The sequence below is a fragment of the Amblyraja radiata genome, chromosome 18 (genome assembly GCF_010909765.2).
Source record: "Amblyraja radiata isolate CabotCenter1 chromosome 18, sAmbRad1.1.pri, whole genome shotgun sequence".
NCBI classification, from domain to species: domain Eukaryota; kingdom Metazoa; phylum Chordata; class Chondrichthyes; order Rajiformes; family Rajidae; genus Amblyraja; species Amblyraja radiata.
In genome coordinates, this window is record NC_045973.1 from 20,121,524 (window position 1) to 20,142,687 (window position 21,164).

General features: G+C 42.8%; 1 protein-coding gene across 4 annotated transcripts in view; it reads left to right on the forward strand.

The window, feature by feature from the left end:
• The first annotated feature begins 15,769 nt into the window (after window positions 1-15,769).
• rad18 (RAD18 E3 ubiquitin protein ligase) overlaps window positions 15,770-21,164 on the forward strand; it is a 102,573-nt gene continuing 97,178 nt past the window's right edge. For all 4 annotated transcript variants that reach the window (XM_033036771.1, XM_033036772.1, XM_033036774.1 and 1 more), the window contains exons 1-2: window positions 15,770-15,807; window positions 16,033-16,052. In XM_033036771.1, the coding sequence (XP_032892662.1) occupies window positions 15,792-15,807; window positions 16,033-16,052 (36 nt within the window). In that variant the 5' untranslated portion in view covers window positions 15,770-15,791. The remainder of the gene's footprint in view (window positions 15,808-16,032; window positions 16,053-21,164) is intronic.

Sequence of the window (21,164 nt, forward strand, 5' to 3'; positions counted from 1 at the left end):
GGATTCATGGTCTGCTCCTGGTTCTGTTTCCTGTGTTCTTTGTTCATTTAAACACACAAAAAGATGATTTAAATAAAATCCATGGTTTCAAATGATACCAAGTAAAAGTAAAAGGTCACCTCTTCCCAGGTAAATAATTGCACAAATGAATCATGGCGCCATTATGCAGAAATCAGTTTGCAGGATTGTCTTATATTAAGGTGAACCTTCAGTGCTCACTGGTTAATTAACGTTGCTCACCAATTTTTCCTTTACGGATAGCACTTCAGTCAGACCATTAGTCCTCATTTAATGAGTTAAACAGTGTGATACTTATTAATAGCATGCCAGTTAATAGAATGTAACTGAGAGAGAGAATAATTTAAACTAGCATGGTTCACTAGTGTAGTCCATTATTACAAATTTGACAAATACCAGAATTTAGATATTTTATTTTTTTTGCATGTTTTTTTACTCTCTCTTTCACTTACACGTAACCCTTCCCTCCTTCCCTCCTTCCTCCATTCCTTCCTCCTTCCCTCCCTGCCTCCTAAATCCATTTGGATCACTCTCTTCAATCAATATTCTACTTCATTCTAAATTCTCTCCTAAACTGCTCCCAATAAACAGTGCCATACTGTTTCATTATCTATGATTATTCCACTTTAATGAGACAATGCTGTCACACTATTTGCCTGAGACAGAGGAGAAACCATTTGAATGTGCAATTATTTTCAACCCTCGCCTTTGGAGTTGATTCCACTCCCACATTTCCGTTTAATCACTCATGTTGCAAGTTATGGAGGGGTGCGAATTTGCCCTTCCCCAATGTGACTGAGCTTGCTGACCTTGAGTAATGGAGGAACTCCAATGAAGGTTGGTTACAAGGCATTCTTGCTCCTGTTGGTATTCTGTTGCCTGGGCTGAAATATATGAATATTTTGGAGTGAGCGCAGGTTACACTGGTTTAACTAGACCCTGATGTGCAGCCGATCCCAATTCAGACAAGGTGTTGGGGTTGCAAGTTGGTGGGTGACTTCATAGACAATAGGGAGAATGCTGTTGGGGAAAAGATATCAGCAAAAAGACAGACTTAATTGCTTTGAGTTGGTCAAACTTTTTAACTGAGGCTAATGAACGGTAATGATCATTTTATGAGGATTCCTTACCAATGCAATTCCAGATAAAACAGAAAGTGATACAAATGGACTTTTCCCCAAACGGAGGAAATACTTTGAGTTACAAGGGGAAAGAGTTAATAATAATTTATTTCACAACAGCTGAATCAACAATTAAAGTCATTCCATTTGCAATGTGGCTTATCTGTTTGCCAAGGCAATAAAGCATATGAGTGCTTCAGTCACTGCATGACCTTAAAATTGTTGGAGGAAAGCTATTGTTGGAGGAAAGCCAATAAGAAAGCTATTGTCTGCAATTTTCCCTGTAGGCTGATTGCTAATGTGTCATGGTTAGAATGTCAGCAAACAAAAGACTTGCCAACCAGCAGCATATACATAATTTTCAACTATACGGAGGTACTGGCAGCACATGATAAGGAAGAAATTTCCAATGTTCAATAGATTCAGGATCAGTTCCTGTGGATTCGAGGATAGCTAATGTTATCCCACTTTTCAAGAAAGGAGCGAGAGAGAAAACGGGGAATTACAGGCCAGTTAGCCTAACTTCGGTGGTGGGAAAGATGCTGGAGTCAATTATTAAAGAGGTAATAATGGGGCATTTGGATAGCAGTAAAAGGATTAGTCCAAGTCAACATGGATTTATGAAAGGGAAATCATGCTTGACTAATCTTCTGACACTTTTTGAGGATGTGACAAGTAAAATGGATGAAGGGGTGCCAGTGGATGTAGTGTATCTAGACTTTCAGAAAGTCTTTGATAAGGTCCCGCACGGGAGACTGGTGACTAAAATTAGAGCACATGGTATTGGAGGTAGGATGTTGACATGGATAGAAAATTGGTTGGCAGACCGGAAGCAAAGAGTAGGAGTGAACGGGTCCTTTTCAGAATGGCAGGCAGTGGCGAGTGGAGTGCCGCAAGGCTCGGTGTTGGGGCCATAACTGTTTACCAGATCTATTAATGATTTGGAAGAGGGAATTAGGAGCAACACTAGCAAGTTTGCGGATGACACAAAGCTGTGTAGCAGTGTGAACTGTGAAGAGGGTGTTAGGAGGTTGCAGGGTGACCTGGACAGGTTGAGTGAGTAGGCAGATGCGTGGCAGATGCAGTATAATATAGATAAATGTGAGGTTATCCACTTTGGCGGCAAAAACAAGGGGGCACATTATTATCTCAATGGGGTTAGGTTAGGTAAGGGGGAGGTGCAGCGAGACCTGTCCTTCTACACCGGTCACTGAAAGTTGGCTTACAGGTACAGCAGGCAGTGAAGAAAGTTAATGGAATGTTGACCTTCATAACAAGAGGATTTCAGTATAGGAGTAAAGAGGTTCTTCTGCAGTTGTACAGGGCTCTGGTGAGACCACATCTGGAGTATTGTGTACAGTTTTGGTCTCCTAATTAGAGAAAGGACATCCTTGTGATTGAGGCAGTGCAGCGTAGGTTCACGAGATTGATCCCTGGGATGGCGGGACTGTCATATGAGGAAAGATTGAAAATACTAGGCTTGTATTCACTGGAGTTTAGGATGAGGGGATTTATTATAGAAACATATAAAATTATAAAAGGACTGGACAAGCTAGATGCAGGTAAAATGTTCCCAATGTGGGGTGAGTCCAGAACCAGGGGCCACAGTCTTAGAATAAAGGGGAGGTCATTTAAGACTGTGAGAAAAAAGTTTTCACCCAGATTTGTGAATTTATGGAATTCCCTGCCACAGAGGGCAGTGGAGGCCAAGGCACTGGATGGATTTAAGAGAGAGTTAGATAGAGCTCTAGGGGCTAGTGGAGTCAAGGGATATGGGGAGAAGGCAGACACGGGTTATTGATGGGAGACGATCAGCCATGATCACAATGAATGGCGGTGCTGGCTCGAAGGGCCGAATGGCCTCCTCCTGCATCTATTTTCTGTTTCTATGAAACTGCTGGAGGAACACAGTAAATCAGGCAACATCTGTGGAGGAAATCGGCAGGCAAAGTTTTGGAACGTCAGTCTTCAGAAGGGTTCCATCGCAAAATCTGTCCATTCCCTTCACAGAATCTGCCTGACCCACTGACTTCTTCCAGCAAATTATTTTTCCCCAAGGATCCAGCATCTGTGTGAAATGAGATGAAAAGGCCAGGGAGTTCTCTGTACTGTGCCTGAATGCCAAAATAAATTGAATTGCTGAATAATAGTCAGGAACATGATACTGCAAAATATTTTCCCTCGTCAATAAGATCTTGTCATGACCAGTTGTAGCCCAAAGATAACGCAGATACTGGAGATAGGATGTAAAAAGAGAAACTCTCCAGTCTGAAGAAGGTTTTCGATCTGAAACATCGCCTATTCATGTTCTCCAGAGATGCTGCCTGACCCGCTGAGTTACCCCAGCATCTTGTGTTTCTCTTCGGTGTGAACTAGCATCTGCAGTTCCTTCCTACACTGTTTTTCTCTCCACCGGGTGCTGCCTGACCTGCTGATTTCCAGCATTTTCTGCTTTTATTCCATTTTTCGTTAAATTGTATTTTGTAGTTAATTGTACCGTAGACCAAGGGCTGAACCTAATCTATTAAGATCTTAATTTGCTGATCTGTTTGGGAAAGCTACCATTGATTTGTGTCTGTGTACTCGAACTCTGGGATAGATCATCACAATGCTCCATATCTTGGCAGAATTATATTATTGGCATTAATCTGTCCAGATAAAATACTGCAAACAGGATTGTTTCCAATATGTAATCCAAAGCACAAAGAAGAGTTTAATTTCTTAGAACCTAAGTGCTAGTGATGTTCTTCTGTCTGGACGGAGTACATTCCACAGATTTTGGACCTGCTTGGCTGTCTGTGGTGGTCTGTGCGCACCTTTAAGGTATTGTGCCAGAAGCATTATAAGATGTGAACAAAATAAAAAATTCACTGCCAAAGGCATCAATCCATTAGAAAATATAATGCCACTTTCAGTCTGTGGAATGTAGGGTCGTTGTGATCTTAAAACCCGTCTGTTTTTTCAGGTAGACTTAAAAAACATCATGGGTTTTGACGATGAAGAGCCAGTGAGTGATATGCAGTGTGCTGATCGATAATCACCATTCACTGGTGCTGGGAGCTGCCAACATTGACCAAACCATATCAAATCATGGGCACGGAAACATGCTTCTGATTACCAGCTGAAGTCCTCCTCCCATTGATGAATCAATATTCTTTGGTCAGAAACGCTGGAAGTGACAACTCGTTGTTACTCAATGTCCATGACCAGGGATACTGGTACCACTACTGACTGAGCAAGCTCAGTCCTGAAGATCTAATTGCCAGACTATGAAATGGGAATACTATTTATAAACACAGCTGTAATTTCTACATGGTGAAACCAAAATGTATAAAAATAGCCTTTAATAAAATCTGGCAATGTGCACTTTAACCATGTGATTTTTTCTATTACAAATCTCAAATTGTGGAGTGTAGAGGCAAATAAATAAATGATGGGTCTTTGTCCCAAACATTATGGAGGGCACTGTATGCAGCAGGTAGAGAGGAATCGTGAGGAATTAAACTATTTTACCTGGTCTTCACTGTTCTACCCTTGAGGAAGCACCCATCCATTTGTCCGAGTATTCTCACTCACATGCAAACTCCACACGGACAGCCCCAAAGGTCAGGATTGAAACCAGATCACTGGTGCCATTGTTCACACAAAAGGGTTGATAGAAGTAACCACATGTCTTGCGATCTGTGTACTGTATGTGAAGGACATTTGTTGAGGGCACTATTACTGCTGGCTAGTTCAAGAGTTTCACGCTGATCCCACCTGTTGACCACTAAGGGTGGCATAGACTGTCTTTTCTTTTGTGTTCAATTATGTTTACATATTTTCACCTGTGTATCATTATCATTTGTGTTAGTTATTGAATTCCCTATTTAAGCTCTGATGTTTGTCCCTGTCATTGATTTTCTCGTGTTGAGCCTTGTACTCCTGTTTACCTCACTTCTGGTTTGGACTTTTTGCCTGATCGCTGGACCTCGATTCCTCTGCCTGTGTATTTTTTTAATTTTTACATTGCAGCCTGTTTCCTTGACCACGATTCCAGTAAATGCCCTCTAGAAATGCTTCTAGTAAGTGTTTGAACTTACTGCTGTGTCCTCTCTGTGCTCGGGGTCTACTCAGCTCTTGATATTGTTACAAAGAGACAGCACAATATTGGAAGCAAATGGAATTGATTCTTATCTATACCAGGTGTCAGTACAAATAACATGAGTTTGGGCAGGAACTGAATGGAAAGAATTAAATGGCAGCACAAATTATAGTTGGAAATTGTGTTTGATCCATATCAGTGTAGAAGAACATCAGTGGAATTCCCTGACCTAACCACTCTCATTTATAACTTTTAATTTAGGAAGATATCTGACTCCCCAATGTGAACCAGTAATTTAGAGATAGATTATCAATGAATACTATTTCACTCGCTTTACCTCAGAATTCATCACCCTTATGCCTCACCTGGGAATGAAAGACTCATTGTTTGGTGATTTGTGGAGCAAACAGTTCTCCACGCATATATTTGTAAAAGAAAAAGCATTACTGAGAATTAATGAGCACTTTGCATTTTGCAAAATTATGAGAAATGGCACTAGACTGAAGAGTGATGCACTTAGGAAGTACTGAATTTATTAGATAATAATGAGGCTTGCTCTGCTCACCAATCATGTATAAAAAGCTTTGTTGAAGTAGTAGGGGATTTTCCGTGCATTTGCAATGATTTCACTCAGTCACTACTGGGGGAACAGGTTGCTAACAATTGGTGTCAGAGGTTATGGAGGAAACGGCTGGGGAATGGGGTTAGGAAAAATAGATCAGCCAGGATCAAATGGCAGAGTAGACTTGATGGGCTGAATGGCCTAATTCTACTATCACTTATGATCTTATGAATGCCAATCTGTTATTCTGGATAAGTGGCAAGATTTATGAGTTTAAGCTCTAAACTGCAAGCTAACTGAAAAATTGCAAAGTGTAACTTTGTTGGAAAAGAGGTGTTTTGCTGGGAAACCTTTTACAATTTGTGTGGATCAGATTGCTGAGAAGCTGATAATACTTGTTTATGAATTAGAACTACCACCAAGTTGAAGGAGGAGTAAATGCTTGGAGAAGACATTTTGAAAACAGGATATGTATAAGGTGCATGAGTTTATAAAATTAGATGCACAGATACAGATAAATGTATCATACAATGCATTTTATTTGCATGTGCATATAATGGAGTAATTGAAAACCAATATGACCATTCATTGTTCTAAAGCATCAGTTCAGTAGTCTTCAAAAATGTGCTATTTCCAGCATCTGCACTATTTAGATGTTTGCACTTTTTATGGGCCAATTTGGTTGATTTCTTTCTAAACCGGGTGCTGATTTCTCATTGCTGATTTTTTTCCCCTGATGCTTTGATTTCAGCTTTACGAGGCACATTGATTCCATACTCATTCAAAGGTTGTCTTATCCTGTGATTCAGCTCACTGGTCCATATTTTGACCAAGGTTGTAAAGTGGTTTGGAGCCTTGGAAATCTGCCAATACATGAGCAAAGAAACAACGAACAGGTTAGTGGCAGGTAAGACCAATTAGCATTATCGATGATAGCTTCAATTTTTCTGATGATGATTTACAATAGGCTAAGAGTATTTAGCATACTGGATTTCTTTTTTTATGAACGGGAAATACCTGGCAATCAGCTTTAGATGTTGTGAGTCTAACTGAGATATACAATATTAAATTGAGGCCAGCGAGCACTGTATTTGTACTAAACCCATTGAACCATTGTTGTTCTTGACTAAACTGACAATCACATGGACCCATAAAATCACAGTATGCCGGTGCATAAAAGAAAGACATTCAAGAAATGAGGAAATAGTTTACGTTAGTAAATAAGTATTGAATCTAATTCCAACAAAAACAGGGCTGACCAGAAGCATCAGCAGGAATACCCAAAATGAGGTTGTAAGATAGGGCTACATGCAACCAACAAAAACAGCATGAAATAGACAGAGCTAGGTAATGCCACAAACAATTCTGTCAATTGTATTCTGTCAAAGCTCTGCAATCCTGCTGCATTTAACCATTATTGTGGTGGACAGTTATCAGCTAACGGGAGAAAATGGCTCTGAGGACGTTCTCATTCTCAATGATGGGAGGATGCAGCATTTATTAAAGTCAAGGGTGGAACACTTGCAATCATATTCAGCCAGAAGTTAAGTTTAGTTTGGAGATACAGTGTGGAAACAGACCCATCGAATCCGCGACGACCAACAATCACCCCGTCCACTAGTTCTATCCTGCACTCTCGGGACAATTTACAGAAACCATTTAACCTACAAACCTGCAAGTCTTTTGGAATGTGGGAGGAAATCAGTGGAATCCAGAGCAACGTGCATCACATGCGGTACCGGGGAGAACGTGCAAACTCAGTGCAGACAGCACCTGTTGTCAGGATCAAACCTGGGTCTCTGACGCTGCAAAGTTGCAACTCTATCACTGTGCCACTGAGCCCACCTTAAGTGCTGAGCATGTGATTTTTCGCAAATTCCAAGATTGCCGTCTTCACAGAAGCCAATATTCGACCCATTTGATTACAAATGATATCAAGGGGATGACTGAGAGCACGGGGCCAGACTACACCAACTTTACAAATGAAGATCTGTGCTCCAGAACCTGCTTTCGGGAAAAGACGTTTCTAATGAATATTTTATTTGCATTTCTTGGTGACTATTTTGTTGTGCTCTTCCCCACAGGTTAAAAAACTCCCTTTGTCTCCACTCTACAAAAATCCTTTATAATTTCAAAGGATTAGGCTTCAAGGAAAGAGAGACCCAGCCTATTAATCCTTCTGGGAGGGAGTTGCAAAGCTTCTCTCCCTAGAAACCTTCGTTGCTATGAAACTTTGCAACTCTCCAGAAAAATGTCAGAACTGTATTAACTAAAAGCAAGTATAGTAGAAAAACCTTTTTCAATTTTTCAAGTTGTAAGGGAAAAACAATGCAGACTGCAATTGCTTGTATTATGTCTAATGTACGTTCATGACTCATGGCTCAGTCCATTACTGCACAGCTAGGCATTTTGCGAATGACTTCCAAGAATCCTCAATTAAGCCTCTGCAAATGTGTTCTGACGAGTTGAACATAGAGCAGTATGCTGGAAATCAGCAGAAAGAAATGTCGAACACGCAAGGACAAAATCTCAGCTTATAAATCACAAGCTTGGTCATGAGAGAAAATGCATATGTATGAGACATGGAGAGGAAATATAGACATGCAGAAGATGGATATTCCTGTGCTTGCCTGACAGATAATAAAAACAAGCATTTCCACTGGACAGAAGGGCGAGAGAAAGATTTGTGTGAGAGATGCAGAGGCATAAGAGAGACACGATCTGAGATAGGCGCACACAAAAAATTGCATGTGAGAGGGATCGGCATGAGTATGATAGTGCATAAGAGATTAAAAAAATACTGCTGTGCAAATGGGAGAAACGTGCACATTAATATTTACCGTTCTAAATTTCTATACAATATAACCCATTAGGTTTTACTGTTCCAGCTGTCATTTTATTATTGTAGATACCAAGATGTCCACATAGATACATGTGCCACTTAATGTTCCACATATTTTGTGTATTCCAGGCAACTATGTAGAATATTTGAAGTATTAGAACTAAGCACCATGTGTAATAGCTTATATTGATGGATAGCAAAATGCTGTTTGGAGGTACACAATCAAAACCTTAGATTGGATTGTGAAACAAATGGGTTTTTTTCAGCCTATAGATGAAAATTTGCAGTGTAGCATTAGTTTTGAATACCAACATTGTAACGATGATACCTTACTGTTCTCGGATTAAGTACTCTAGTTAAAGCACTCATAATACACGATTCCAAAAAGTTGTAATCAAACTTTAATTGTCAGTAGAATTTCAATAAAATATATTTGCATGTAATAATCTATATATTTTTGTTCATCAGCAATATGATTTTAATGTGTATGTGGGGTACTCAAAGAAAAAACAATTTAAGCTCTCAAAATCAATTTAAGTTTATTGTCATATGCGCAGGTACAGTAAGGTACAGGTATATTGAAAATTTTGCTTGCAGCAGCATCACAGGCACATACAAAAACATGGACAACACCAAAAACATAAATTATGCACAAATCACACAAAACATCTGCAAGACAGTGGGGCGGCACGGCACGGCGACGCAACAGTAGAGTTGCAGCCTAATAGGCCTTTCTCACGGGGCAACTTGACGCAAGATGTAACCAGAGTGAAGTGGTCGTGGTCTAGCACGATATCACACGATATAACGGGGGGTAGATAAAGAGTTCCCACGGGTACTCGGCATTTCTGTTATTTGTGCGAGTGACTTGTCCGTCTCCCGAGCTTTCCCGTTAAATCTTGAATGAACATTGTGAACTGTGAAGTGTTGATAAATCATCACGTGGCACAAATGATGTCACTTTTTTTTTCACACACTATAAATATCCTCCCTTGGTTGAATTGGCTCATTTGGAGACATGCCTGTACTAAGTAGTTTCGAGTACAGGATGGTGGTGTTTTTCATTGACGCGCTGTATGCAGCAGCCCTCTATGTGAATCGAGGACGCTTGTGTGAAGGCAGAAGGGTGAGATTAATTGAAAAGAGAATTAAGAGGAAGTCTCACTGGGTGAAGCCCATCTTTCAACGGAGACCTCTATTTGGACAATATGATAAACTGCTTAATGTGCTGTGCGAAGAGGATAAAAGTGCATTCACAAACTTTGTCAGAATTCCACCCGAGCTCTTTAATGAGCTGAAGAATAATTTGGGACCTCTGCTGAAGAAGACTGACACTGTAATGAGAAAGGCACTGGAACCAGGGTTGCGCATAGCAATCACCCTCCGCTACTTGGACTCAGGCGATTCTTATAAAAGTCTATCTTACAACTTTCTTGTCGCCACCAACACCATCTGTGGTATTGTCCGAGAAACCTGTGAGGCGATCATCAAATTTTATGCAGCTGAAGTGATGGAATGCCCCAGTACACCAGATGCGTGGAAGAGAGTGGCGCTGGGGTTTGAAAACAGGTGGAACTTTGCTCACACATGTGGGGCTTTGGATGGCAAGCATGTGGCAATTCGTTGTCCACCCAGAGGTGGCTCAAATTATTTCAATTACAAGAAATTCCACTCAATTGTACTCTTGGCGGTGGTTGATCATAACTACAACTTCCTGTATGTGGATGTGGGCACACCTGGAAGTGTTGGTGATGGCCGGATTTGGAAAGAAACCTGGCTTGGAAAGAAAATGTAAGGTGGAACAGCAGGCATGCCTGATCCAGAACCTCTGCCAGGAGAAGACAGCCCAGACATCCCATATGCGATGGTTGCTGACGGAGCCTTTGCACTACGGCCCTGGATTATGAAGCCATATCCACAGAGGAATCTAACTAGGGAACAGAGGATCTTCAATTACAGGCTGTCAAGGGCTAGGAGGGTTGTAGAAAATTCTTTTGGCATCTTGGCAAACAGATTTAGATGCTTGCTCAAGACAATGGAGCAGAAGCCCAAGAATGTTGAGACTATAGTATATGCAGCATGTGTTCTGCACAACCTGATCCGAATGAGAGGTGCAGCTGTAGGATCAGCAACAGCCATCCAGGACGGTGACCTAGTGGACAGTGACACAGGGGGAATAACACTAGGTACATGGAGAAGTGGTGCAACCAAGGCGGAAATGGTCCCACTGCAGCGTTTCAAAGGTAACTCGGGCACATACAGTGGGAAAGAGCAAAGAGGCCATTTCTGCGCTTACTACAATTCACAATTGGGGAGTGTGCCGTGGCAGGACAGCTCTATTGATGGGTAGCCGACCACAGGAACACTACTGCATGTTAGCAGACATGCATAGAAAATAAGCTGATAATAATGTCCCGTTGTAATCCTGCTTACTTCTCTTTGTTTCACTTTCTAGTGTTGTCCTCTGAAAAGTGCTTCCTATAAGACGGTCGTCCGCAAAACCTGCCATTTAGCACATTGCATTGTCCCTTTTATTGCCTGAATTTAGGCTTGGTGCGGAGGTTAATGAATAGAATCTGTTTAAAAAAATCTAGCGTGCCTCATTTGTTGATTTTCATGTTTGCGAAGCCCTTTTTTAGACAAATGTTGTTTGGTGTGATGCACCTTCTCTCAATATGTGCAAGAAGTTGTCTTTTTATATTATCAAATAGGAATAAAGACTTTGTCTCACATTGACCGTGATGATTGTCTTATTTAATTATCTACTGAGAGGTGAAACTTTCAAACGTTTAAATAGCTCAGCAATTGAGGGACATGAACACTCAAAAATGAAAAAGAATGAAAATGTGATTATATCACCTCCCTTCAACTATTTTGTGTTTCAGCATGAGAGGGATTATAACATTAGAGACATTCATCTTGCAGTGATGTGTTAATGAAGAATTGCAGACATCAATCTGATAGTAAAAAATATATTTATTTAACAATGAGGTAAACAAGCACTGACAATCAAACTGCTGAGTTAAAAGCTTTATCACACTTCAGGCTATAATAAAATGTGGAGCCTCCAACAGAAACAAAGTAATGCCCAAGAGGAAAAAACACACATTAACATAAGGACTCTCGATGTCACACCAAATGGTGAGTGGCCAACAACTAAAATAAACTAAAACTCACCTTCTGTCCCCTCTGTCCAGCTTCCGGGTTCACCGTTCGCAGGAGTTCCCACGGTAAACGCAAGAGTTATTACGGATATCGCACTGGCCACTACGTCCATATAATGTTTCAATGTTCAACCACAAGTGTACAAGTCACTCTTGGAGAAATTCAAGCTTGCTTGAATTTTCTCCCGAGTCGACAAGTTACACGAGTAACTGCCGTTAACGCCACGGTGGTCCACGAATGCCGTACGGTTATCGTACGAGGTTCCCACGATGTTCAACTCTGGTTACCTCTTGCGTCAAGTCGCCTCGTGAGAAAGGCCTATTACAGCGCCGGAGACCCGTGTTCGATCCCGACTACGGGTGCTATCTGTACGGAGTTTGTACGTTCTCCCCATGACCATGGGTTTTCTCCGAGATCTTCGGTTTCCTCCCACACTCCAAAGACGTACAGGTATGTAGGTTAATTGGATTGGTATCTTTATAAATTGTCATTTGGCCTATCGAGTCTACTCCACCATTCAGTCATGGCTGATCTCTGCCTCCTAATCCCATTTTCCTGCCTTTTCCCCATAACTCTTGACACCCGTTCTAATCAAGAATGTGTCTATCTCTGCCTTAAAAATATCTACTGACTTTACCTCCACAGCCCTCTGTGGCAATGTTTCACAGATTAACTACCCTCTGACTAATGACATTCTTCCTCACTTTTCTAAAAGAGCGCCCTTTAATTCCAAGTCCAACCTCAATCAGTGTTCACTTCACCTCGCACAGCAACAAGGTTCCTATGTGAATGACTGCAATTTATAGTAATTCAGTCGGTCAAACTGAATTTGAGTCATTTAGCAGAATATCTTGTACCTTCTGGATACTAATCAGTTAAATTTAATACAAGGACTAAATAAAGTAGTCGAGAAGGGTTTCGTCCCGAATTGTCACCCATTCCTTCTCTCCAGAAATACTGCCTTTCCCGCTGAGTTACTCCAGCATTCTGTGCTATCTTCGGTGTAAACCAGCATCTGCAGTTCCTTCCTAAACACAGCTGATGATGAATCTTAAAACTAAAATGTCAGATAGGTTAACGTCGCACATGAACCTGTGCGTTGGTAAGAAAAATATATTTACATGACAAGTTTTAGGGAGGGTAGTCCTAATATCTTGAACAGCCAATTAAGTAATTTTTGAGGTCCATGTGATGTAGGAAACATAATTAATACAATAATCAATGTAATAAAAGACCAGATTAACTGTTCTTTGGGTGCTGAGAGATAAATATTGTACAGGTCTTGTAGATATTTTTCAGTTCTCCTCAACTTTATTCTAATTCAATTTTTGGAATATTTCTGGTCATAATTAACTTCTTTAAAGTACATCTGAAACTCATTCATTAACTTGTCAATACACAAGCACATCCAGTACTATTTTATGAATATGTAAAAATAGAACATGGAAAAAAAGATTCTTGACTTTAGACTAGATAAGATCTACTCCATCATTGATTCAATAACCAAAGAAAACATCTGTAAATGGTGCAGCTTTCTAGGTGTGTGGAGGATGCAAACAGCAATGGTTTAAAATGTTCATAGACTATGAAGTAATTTGTATTCCACCTGTAAATAGTGAATGCTGTACAAGATCAGATAAACAAGTTAGTTCTTTAGTAACTTGTCAGTTTCTTTGTTGAACTAAATTAAGGCGCATGTTGCAATCAAAAGCGCTTGAACAATTGGTTGGGAAGAAAGCCAAACTGTAAGAAAGACGACTGCGCCTCCTTTTCAAGAACAGCCAGCTCTTACACATTATCCCTTACACATTATCTGGTGTGAGGGATACAGACAGTGAATGTTATACAGGACCTGGTGTGGATACAGGTGATGAACATTATCTGATGCTTGAATTAGGCATTGTCACGGCGTGGGTGAGAACAATGGTGAACATTCCATTGTGCCTGATGTTGGGGTTGCAGTCAGTGAATGTTATTGTCATAAAGCACAGAAACAGGCTCTTCGGCCCAAGACATACATGCTGTATAAATTGCTGAACCAAACTAACCCCACTTGCCAGTGCCTGACCCACTTCTCTCCAAACTATGTTGCATTGTGCAGAAACTGCAAACATTGAATGCAACACAGTTCCTTCTGCAGGAGATGCAGCTTGTGAATGTTACATTAAGTCTGGTGCTATGAATGCCGATGAATTTTGCACAGTTCTGGTGAAAGGAATGCAGCTAGTGTTTGTAATGTAGGACCACAACTGGAAGACCATGGATATTGAATGTCACGTTGTGACTGTTGCAGGGTAGCCAGATTGTGAATGCTGTACAGCCACAAGAACAAGACCTGGCGCAGGGGTTGCAGCCGGTGAACACAGCAAAAAAAAATCATAGTCATACAGCATAGAAAAAGGCCCTTAGGCCCAAAGTCCATGTTGACCAAGATGTCCATTTATGATAGATCCATATATCCTTATTTGATCCACATTCCTCTAAACCTTTTCTTGCCATGTACTTGCCTAAATGTATTTTAAATGTTAATATTAACATTGGTTTATTATTGTTTTGGTACTGTGGAAAGTTTTTGTTGATTTAATTGCTATCCAATTAATTCAGTTAAGACTATATGAATACAACCATGCCTAAGTACACAAGTACAGCAGGTGGAGCAAAGAGAAAAATACCAGTGCAGAATATAGTTTTCAGATTTGTGGTAGTAGTGCCTAGGGAAAAAAATCTAATGGGCACAATGAGATAGGGTGGAAAATTAAGACCTAGTTTATGGGAGAACTGTTCAAAAGTTTGATAACAGAGGGGAAGAAGTTGTACCTGAGTCTGGTAGTATGTATTTTCAATCTTCTGCATGACGGGAGAGGAGAGAAGGTATGATTGGGGTGGAAGAGGTCGTAGATTTTGTTGGCTGCCTTCCAGAGGATATGGATGGTGAATATTTATCGCAGGAGGTGCTGGTGAAGACTTGAAAGATGCAGCAATGCAGAAGCTAGGTGATACATTAATTTTGTTATAGGGGGCTAAGCTGGTGAATGTTGTACTACGGCAGCTGCAGAGGGTGCAAATAATGAATGTTGCACTTTATCGAGGGGAAAAGGATGCAGCTGGCAAACACTGCAACGTGTCTGGTCAAGGAATTGTTTCTGCTCACAGTGGGCCAGATGCAAGGGCATACTTGCTGAATGTGCATGATGGCTGATGTAGGGTTGGCAAGTAGATAATGTTACACATAACTGGATATAAGGAAAAAAACGAAGCGAGATAAACAGGACAAATCAGGGGCAGCAACAGATTACCTCAGGCAAGGAAGTTCCTCGATAGGCCCATTGCCAGCTGAACAGGCGTGAGCCCAAAAGGATACATAGTGGTGGACTGTGGAGCTGGTTAACACACTTTTAGTAAAGGAAGGGGGGGAGTGGGAAGGAGGTGTTTGTAGTTACCTAAAGTTGAAGAATTCAATGTTCATAACGTTGGATTGTACCCTGCCCAAGGGAAATATAAGGTGCTGTTCTTCCAGTTTGCGCATGGCCTCAATGTGGCAATGGAAGAGAACCAGAACAAAAAGGTCAGTGTGGGAATGGGAATGGTAAGGGGAGTTAATAGGAAACAGGAGATCCAATGGGCCTTGGCAGACCAGTAAACGAGCCTAATGCATTATATGCAGCAAATGCTTCTACCACATTCCCTGGTATCGAGGTGGAAGCCGGTGAATATTGCACACTGCTTAATACGGAGAATATATATTATCGCTGAATATTACTGTATTCTAAGTAGGATGGAGTCGGCAAATGTTGTTTTGAGTCAACCCCCGATGCAGCTGGTGAATATTGCAGTCCCTTGTGCTGAGCATACAATGTTATCACACGCTGTTTGGCACGGTGCCCGAATGCGGAAGTCGCAGCCGATATACGTTGCATAGTATCTCAGGCCGGCGAATATTGGCCCAGCTGGTAGTGACGTGTATCCGGCGGGTGAAGCGCGCGCGGTTTGGATGGGAGAATGTGGCGGCGCGAACGCCGGGAGAAGCTGCTGGGGGTGAGTGAGTGAGGGGCCTGGGTCCCGGCGGGGAGTGAGTGAGAGAGGGGCTGGGGCCCGGCGGGGAGTGAGTGGTGAATGAGAGGCCTGGGGCCCGGCGGGGAGTGAGTGGTGAATGAGAGGCCTGGGGCCCGGCGGGGAGTGAGTGAGTGGTGAATGAGTGAGTGAGGGGCCCGGCAGTGAGTGAGAGAGGGGCTGGGGCCCGGCCGGGAGAGGCTGCTGGCGGTGAGTGAGGAAGAGGCTGCTGGCGGCGAGTGAGGGGCCTGGGTCCCGGCGGGGAGTGAGTGGTGAGTGAGTGAGGGGCTGGGGCCCGGCGTGGAGTGAGTGAGGGGCCTGGGTCCCGGCGGGGAGTGAGTGGTTAGTGAGTGAGGGGGCTGGGGCCCGGCGTGGAGTGAGTGAGGGGCCTGGGTCCCGGCGGGGAGTGAGTGAGGGGCTCGGAGGGGAGAGGCTCCTGGCGTTAAGTGAAGGAGGGAGGAAAGATGGAGAGAGGGAGGGCCAGGCCCGGGCTCCCCCGCGCCGGCAGTTGTTGTCAGACCCTGACTGTGCAATGACAGCTCGCCAGGTGCGAGAGCGGCCGCTCCAGCCCGGGCTGACCCCACCGACTTGTGGCTGTTAACATGTGGGAAGCAACTGTAGATGCTGGTTTACACTGAAAATAGACACAACATGCTGGAGTAACTCAGCGGGACAGGCAGCTTCGGGTAGAGATCCTTCTTCAGACGGAGGCTCTCGACGTAAAACGTCACCTATTCTTTCTCTCCAGAGATGCTGCCTGACCTGCTGAGTTCCCCAACATTTTGTGTCTATCTTGTGGCTGTTAATGTCGGGGCTGCTGACGACCCACTATCCCAACTATCTGTTACTTCCTCTCCCTCCTGCCCTTCACTGGCACCCAGGCCTGCCCTCTTCACCACAGTGGTCTCCTGCCAACCCCCTGATCTCACGTGTCTGTCGCTGCTCCCCCCTTGATTGTCTCCGTCCACTTAGCACTGCTGATGTCTGGTTGTCATGGTTTGGACTGAATCGGTCTCAGTCGTGCAACTCGAGTCACCCTGTTACAAATGATGTGGAGGCTTTGGAGAGGGTGCAGAAGAGGTTTCCCAGTATGCTGCCTGGGCTGGATGGTGTGAACGATAAGGAGAGGTTGGACACACAATGGATAGTTTCCTCTGGCTCCCCAGAGGCAGAGGGGAGACCTGATAGAAGTATATAAAAAGTATATATGACAGGTGAAGAAAAGGTCAATAATCTTTTTTTCCCTAGGGTGGAAATGAAAAATACTGGAGGGCATCAGTTTAAGATGTGAGAGGGATAGTTTAAAGAACACATGCAAGGCCATTTTTGTTTACAGATCGAGGGCTAGATGATTGGACCACGCTGCCTGGAGAAGTGGTGGAACCAGATACAATAGTGACGTTTAAGAGGCTTTTAGCCAGGCATGTGATCATAGATTGAATGGTGGGATATTGCATTAAGTTTGTATTGTGGTCGCCACGGACATCATGGGTTGAAAGGCCTGTTCCTGTGCTGTTTTATTGTATGGTAGACACAAAATGCTGGAGTAACTCAGCGGGACAGGCAGCATCTCTGGAGAGAAGGAATGGGTGATGTTTTGGGTCGAGACCCTATGCTCCATGATTCCTAGGCTTTAAGAGAATTGAGAGATATTGGTTTGGTGTAGAATGGTGAAGGTGAAGTAAAAGATTAATTATAATCTTATTGAAAGGCAGAGAAGGTAGAATGCCTACATTTGTTTCCATTGATTATTTCTCATGCACACCATTCGTCAGTTTCCAATATCCTGCTATTTTGTAAACTATCGCACAGCAATTTATTTTGTTTAACCATTAGCTTTAGTTGTTGAGGTATGAAGCTCTGATATTCTCTCTCCTTACTTCTTGAAGATCTTTCTCCTTGACCCATGTTTTCTGTTTACTACTACTTAACAGTGCACAATCTTGTTGGATAAAGCTCCTCTGAAGCACATTGCGAGATTTTACTCTTGTAAAAGGATAAATACAAGGTGTTTCTACAAGGGACAGTCCATAAACCTGGCACTGAAAGTGTGTCTCAAAATCATCAGTGGAAACATTTAGATTAATTTTCCATCAAATTATACAGAATTATACAGAGTACACAAAGGCTAAAAAGTTACAGTCAGTGCAAGTTCTAAAAGAAAATCAGTCAAGGGTAATAAAATGCAGAAATGCAAACATTTCTCTGAAATAGGCAACTCTGTGGGTCACTTTTTATAAATAGCATTTTGCTATCTTTGCAATGAAGTATGTTCTGTAATTTGATGTACAGTAGATATGAGCCAAATTCATCACAGATAGGGGTTTCCCTATTCAGTCTTAAATGTGCTTTTAATGACAGTATGTGCTACTTATTACCAGTTCACTTCTCCACTATAGATAGGAGCAGTTACAACTATTTCATTCTATCAGCTTTTAAATTCGGCTAAAGGAACTGTTATATTTTTTGTTTATTTAATAAAAGTGCTTCAGATCTTTCTTTCCATTTAAATGTGCCAGATTTGATCATTCATTTACCATTCCAGTTTACAATTTCTTGTTTCACAAGCTGGAAAGTTTCATAATCTGAATGGTTGAGGTGAAATGTGTGAGTTGCTTTGTTCTTTTGTGCCACAAGTGTTCCACAGAAGGCACCACATTCTTGCATCCTACACTTTCTGAAACGTGCAGCATAAAATATCGCTGACATCACATAGGCAATGGCAAGTCTAACCTGCAACAGGTGCTGTGGATTGGCCTGTCACTGTTTGCGCTGTTGTTTTGAGACCGGTGGTACAGTCATTATGTTTCATTGCCTTTGTATAAATCTGAAACTAATTTGCCTTGATGTGCCTGTGTTAGAGAAACAATTCAGTGTCATTTCTGAAATATTTCACGTGCATGTAAGTATGAATACACTTAGGCTAGTAAACATTTTAACACAATTTTTGTACATAAATCTCTAAATTATTTGTGAGTTTAAAATTTTCTGCACACAAACTTGAATTTAATGTAGCAATTAGATTACAAGCTGGTTATTGGGCCAAATCAGTCTTTCGTGTTAAACCTCCAGAGGATGATCGCCCAGTTCTTATATTGTTATAATATTCTCCCCCCCCCCCACTCCCAAATACATGGTTAACCAGGTCAACCATAAATAATCAATTTTCCCATTGGTACTAAATCATTGTGGAATTTTTAGTGAATTTTGTTGTTTCCAGGGAGTCTGCAAAATGGAAAGCATTCAGACTCTCATGAAAGTACTGCCACACTTGGGTCACGTTGATGACTGAAAATTATCCAAAGGAAAATGCAACAACCCCATCAGAATGATTTTATGGACAAAGTCAATTTATCATTAAAAATAGAACCCATTCATAACCTGGTTAGTGCATAAGCTGGAAAGGGTGCAGACAAGATTGATCTTCCAGAGCAGTCTACCATGTGCAATGTTATCAAAGGCCAGGCTAAATTCCACATAGACAAAATCTATGGCCATGGCCTCAACAACCTTCTTTGGTCACTTCTTAAAAAAACTCAAATAAGTACAAAACCGTACTGACTAACCCTGACTGGCATCTGGGAAAGGGAGAGGAGGGGGCATCTGCCTCATGGTCAACTCTGCGTGGTGCTCGGACGTGGCAGTCCTGTCCAACTCCTGCTCTCCACACCTCGAACATCTGGCGGTGAAGTGCAGTCCCTTCTACCTTCCAAGGGAATTCACCTCCATCATCCTGACCGCGGTCTACATCCCACCCCAGGCAGACGTCCGTCTGGCACTGGAGGAGCTGCACACCGTGGTCAACAAACACCAGACGTCTTACTCCGAGGCATTTACCACCATTGCGGAGGACTTCAATAAGGCAAACCTAAAGAAATCACTCCCTAACTTCCACCAACATGTCTCCTGCTGCACCAGAGGACCCAACACCCTCGACCACTGCTACACCACCATCAAGAATGCCTATCGTTCTATCCCTCGCCCTCACTTCGGTAAATCCGACCATATCGCGGTGCTGCTTCCTGCCTACAGGCAGCAATTGAAGAGCGCACCCTCAGAAGTGAGGACAGTACAGAGCTGGTCGGGGGGGGGGGCGGGGGGGCGGGGGCAGAGGAACAACTCCAGGACTGTTTGGAGTATGTAGACTGGGCAATGTTCAAGGACTCGGCAACGGACTTGAACGAATACGCCACAGTCATTACAGACTTCGTAAAGAAATGTGTGGAGGACTGCATCCCTACAAAAACCTTCCGAGTGTTTCCCAATCAGAAACCTTGGATGAACTTTGAGATCCGCACTCTTCTGAAGTCCAGACACAGGGCATTCACTTCCAACGATACAGTGGCCTACATGAAGTCCAGATACGACCTTGGTAAGGCCATCAAAAAGGCCAAAAGGACTTCTGCTCCAAACTGGAGGATGAGACAGATGTTCGGCAGATGTAGGGCCTGAATGCAATCACCTCCTACAAGGCGAAACCAGGAGGCAGCTCGAATGTCAGCGAAACATCACTCCCTGACGAGCTCAATGCGTTTTACGCACGCTTTGATAGGGAGAACACTGATGTGCCTTCCTGATCCCCCATTTGCTGTGATGGCATTTCAGTCTCAGTCACAGAGGCCGACGTCAGGAAATCCTTCAGAGGGGTGAACCCCCGAAAAGCACCTGGACCTGATGGTATACCCGGACGTGTTCTAAAAACCTGTGCGGACCAACTGGCTGGAGTTTTTACGGACATTTTCAACCTCTCACTTCTGAGGTCTGAGGTCCCCACCTGCTTTAAAAGGGCATCAATTATACCAGTGCCCAAGAAGAGTAAGGTGACGTGCCTCAATGACTATCCACCAGTGGCACTAACGCCGGTGGTGATGAAGTGCTTTGAGAGGTTGATCATGGAGCAAATCAACTCCTACCTCGACAAAAACCTGGACCCACTGCAGTTCGCGTACCGCCACAACAGATCAATGGTAGATGTGATCTCGCTGGCCCTCCACTCCGCTCTGGACCACTTGGACAACAAAAACTCATATGTCAGGCTGTTATTCATCGATTACAGCTCGGCATTTAACACAATCATCCCCTCCAAGCTGGTTACCAAACTCGCAGAACTGGGTCTCTGCGCATCCCTCTGCAATTGGATCCTCGACTTCCTCATTCACAGACCACAGTCTGTTCGTATTGGTGGAAATGTGTCAGCCTCGATAACAATCAGCACGGGAGCACCTCAAGGCTGCGTGCTCAGCCCCCTGCTGTACTCGCTCTCTACTCATGACTGCGTAGCCAGTCACAGTGCGAACTCCATCATCAAGTTCGCTGACGACA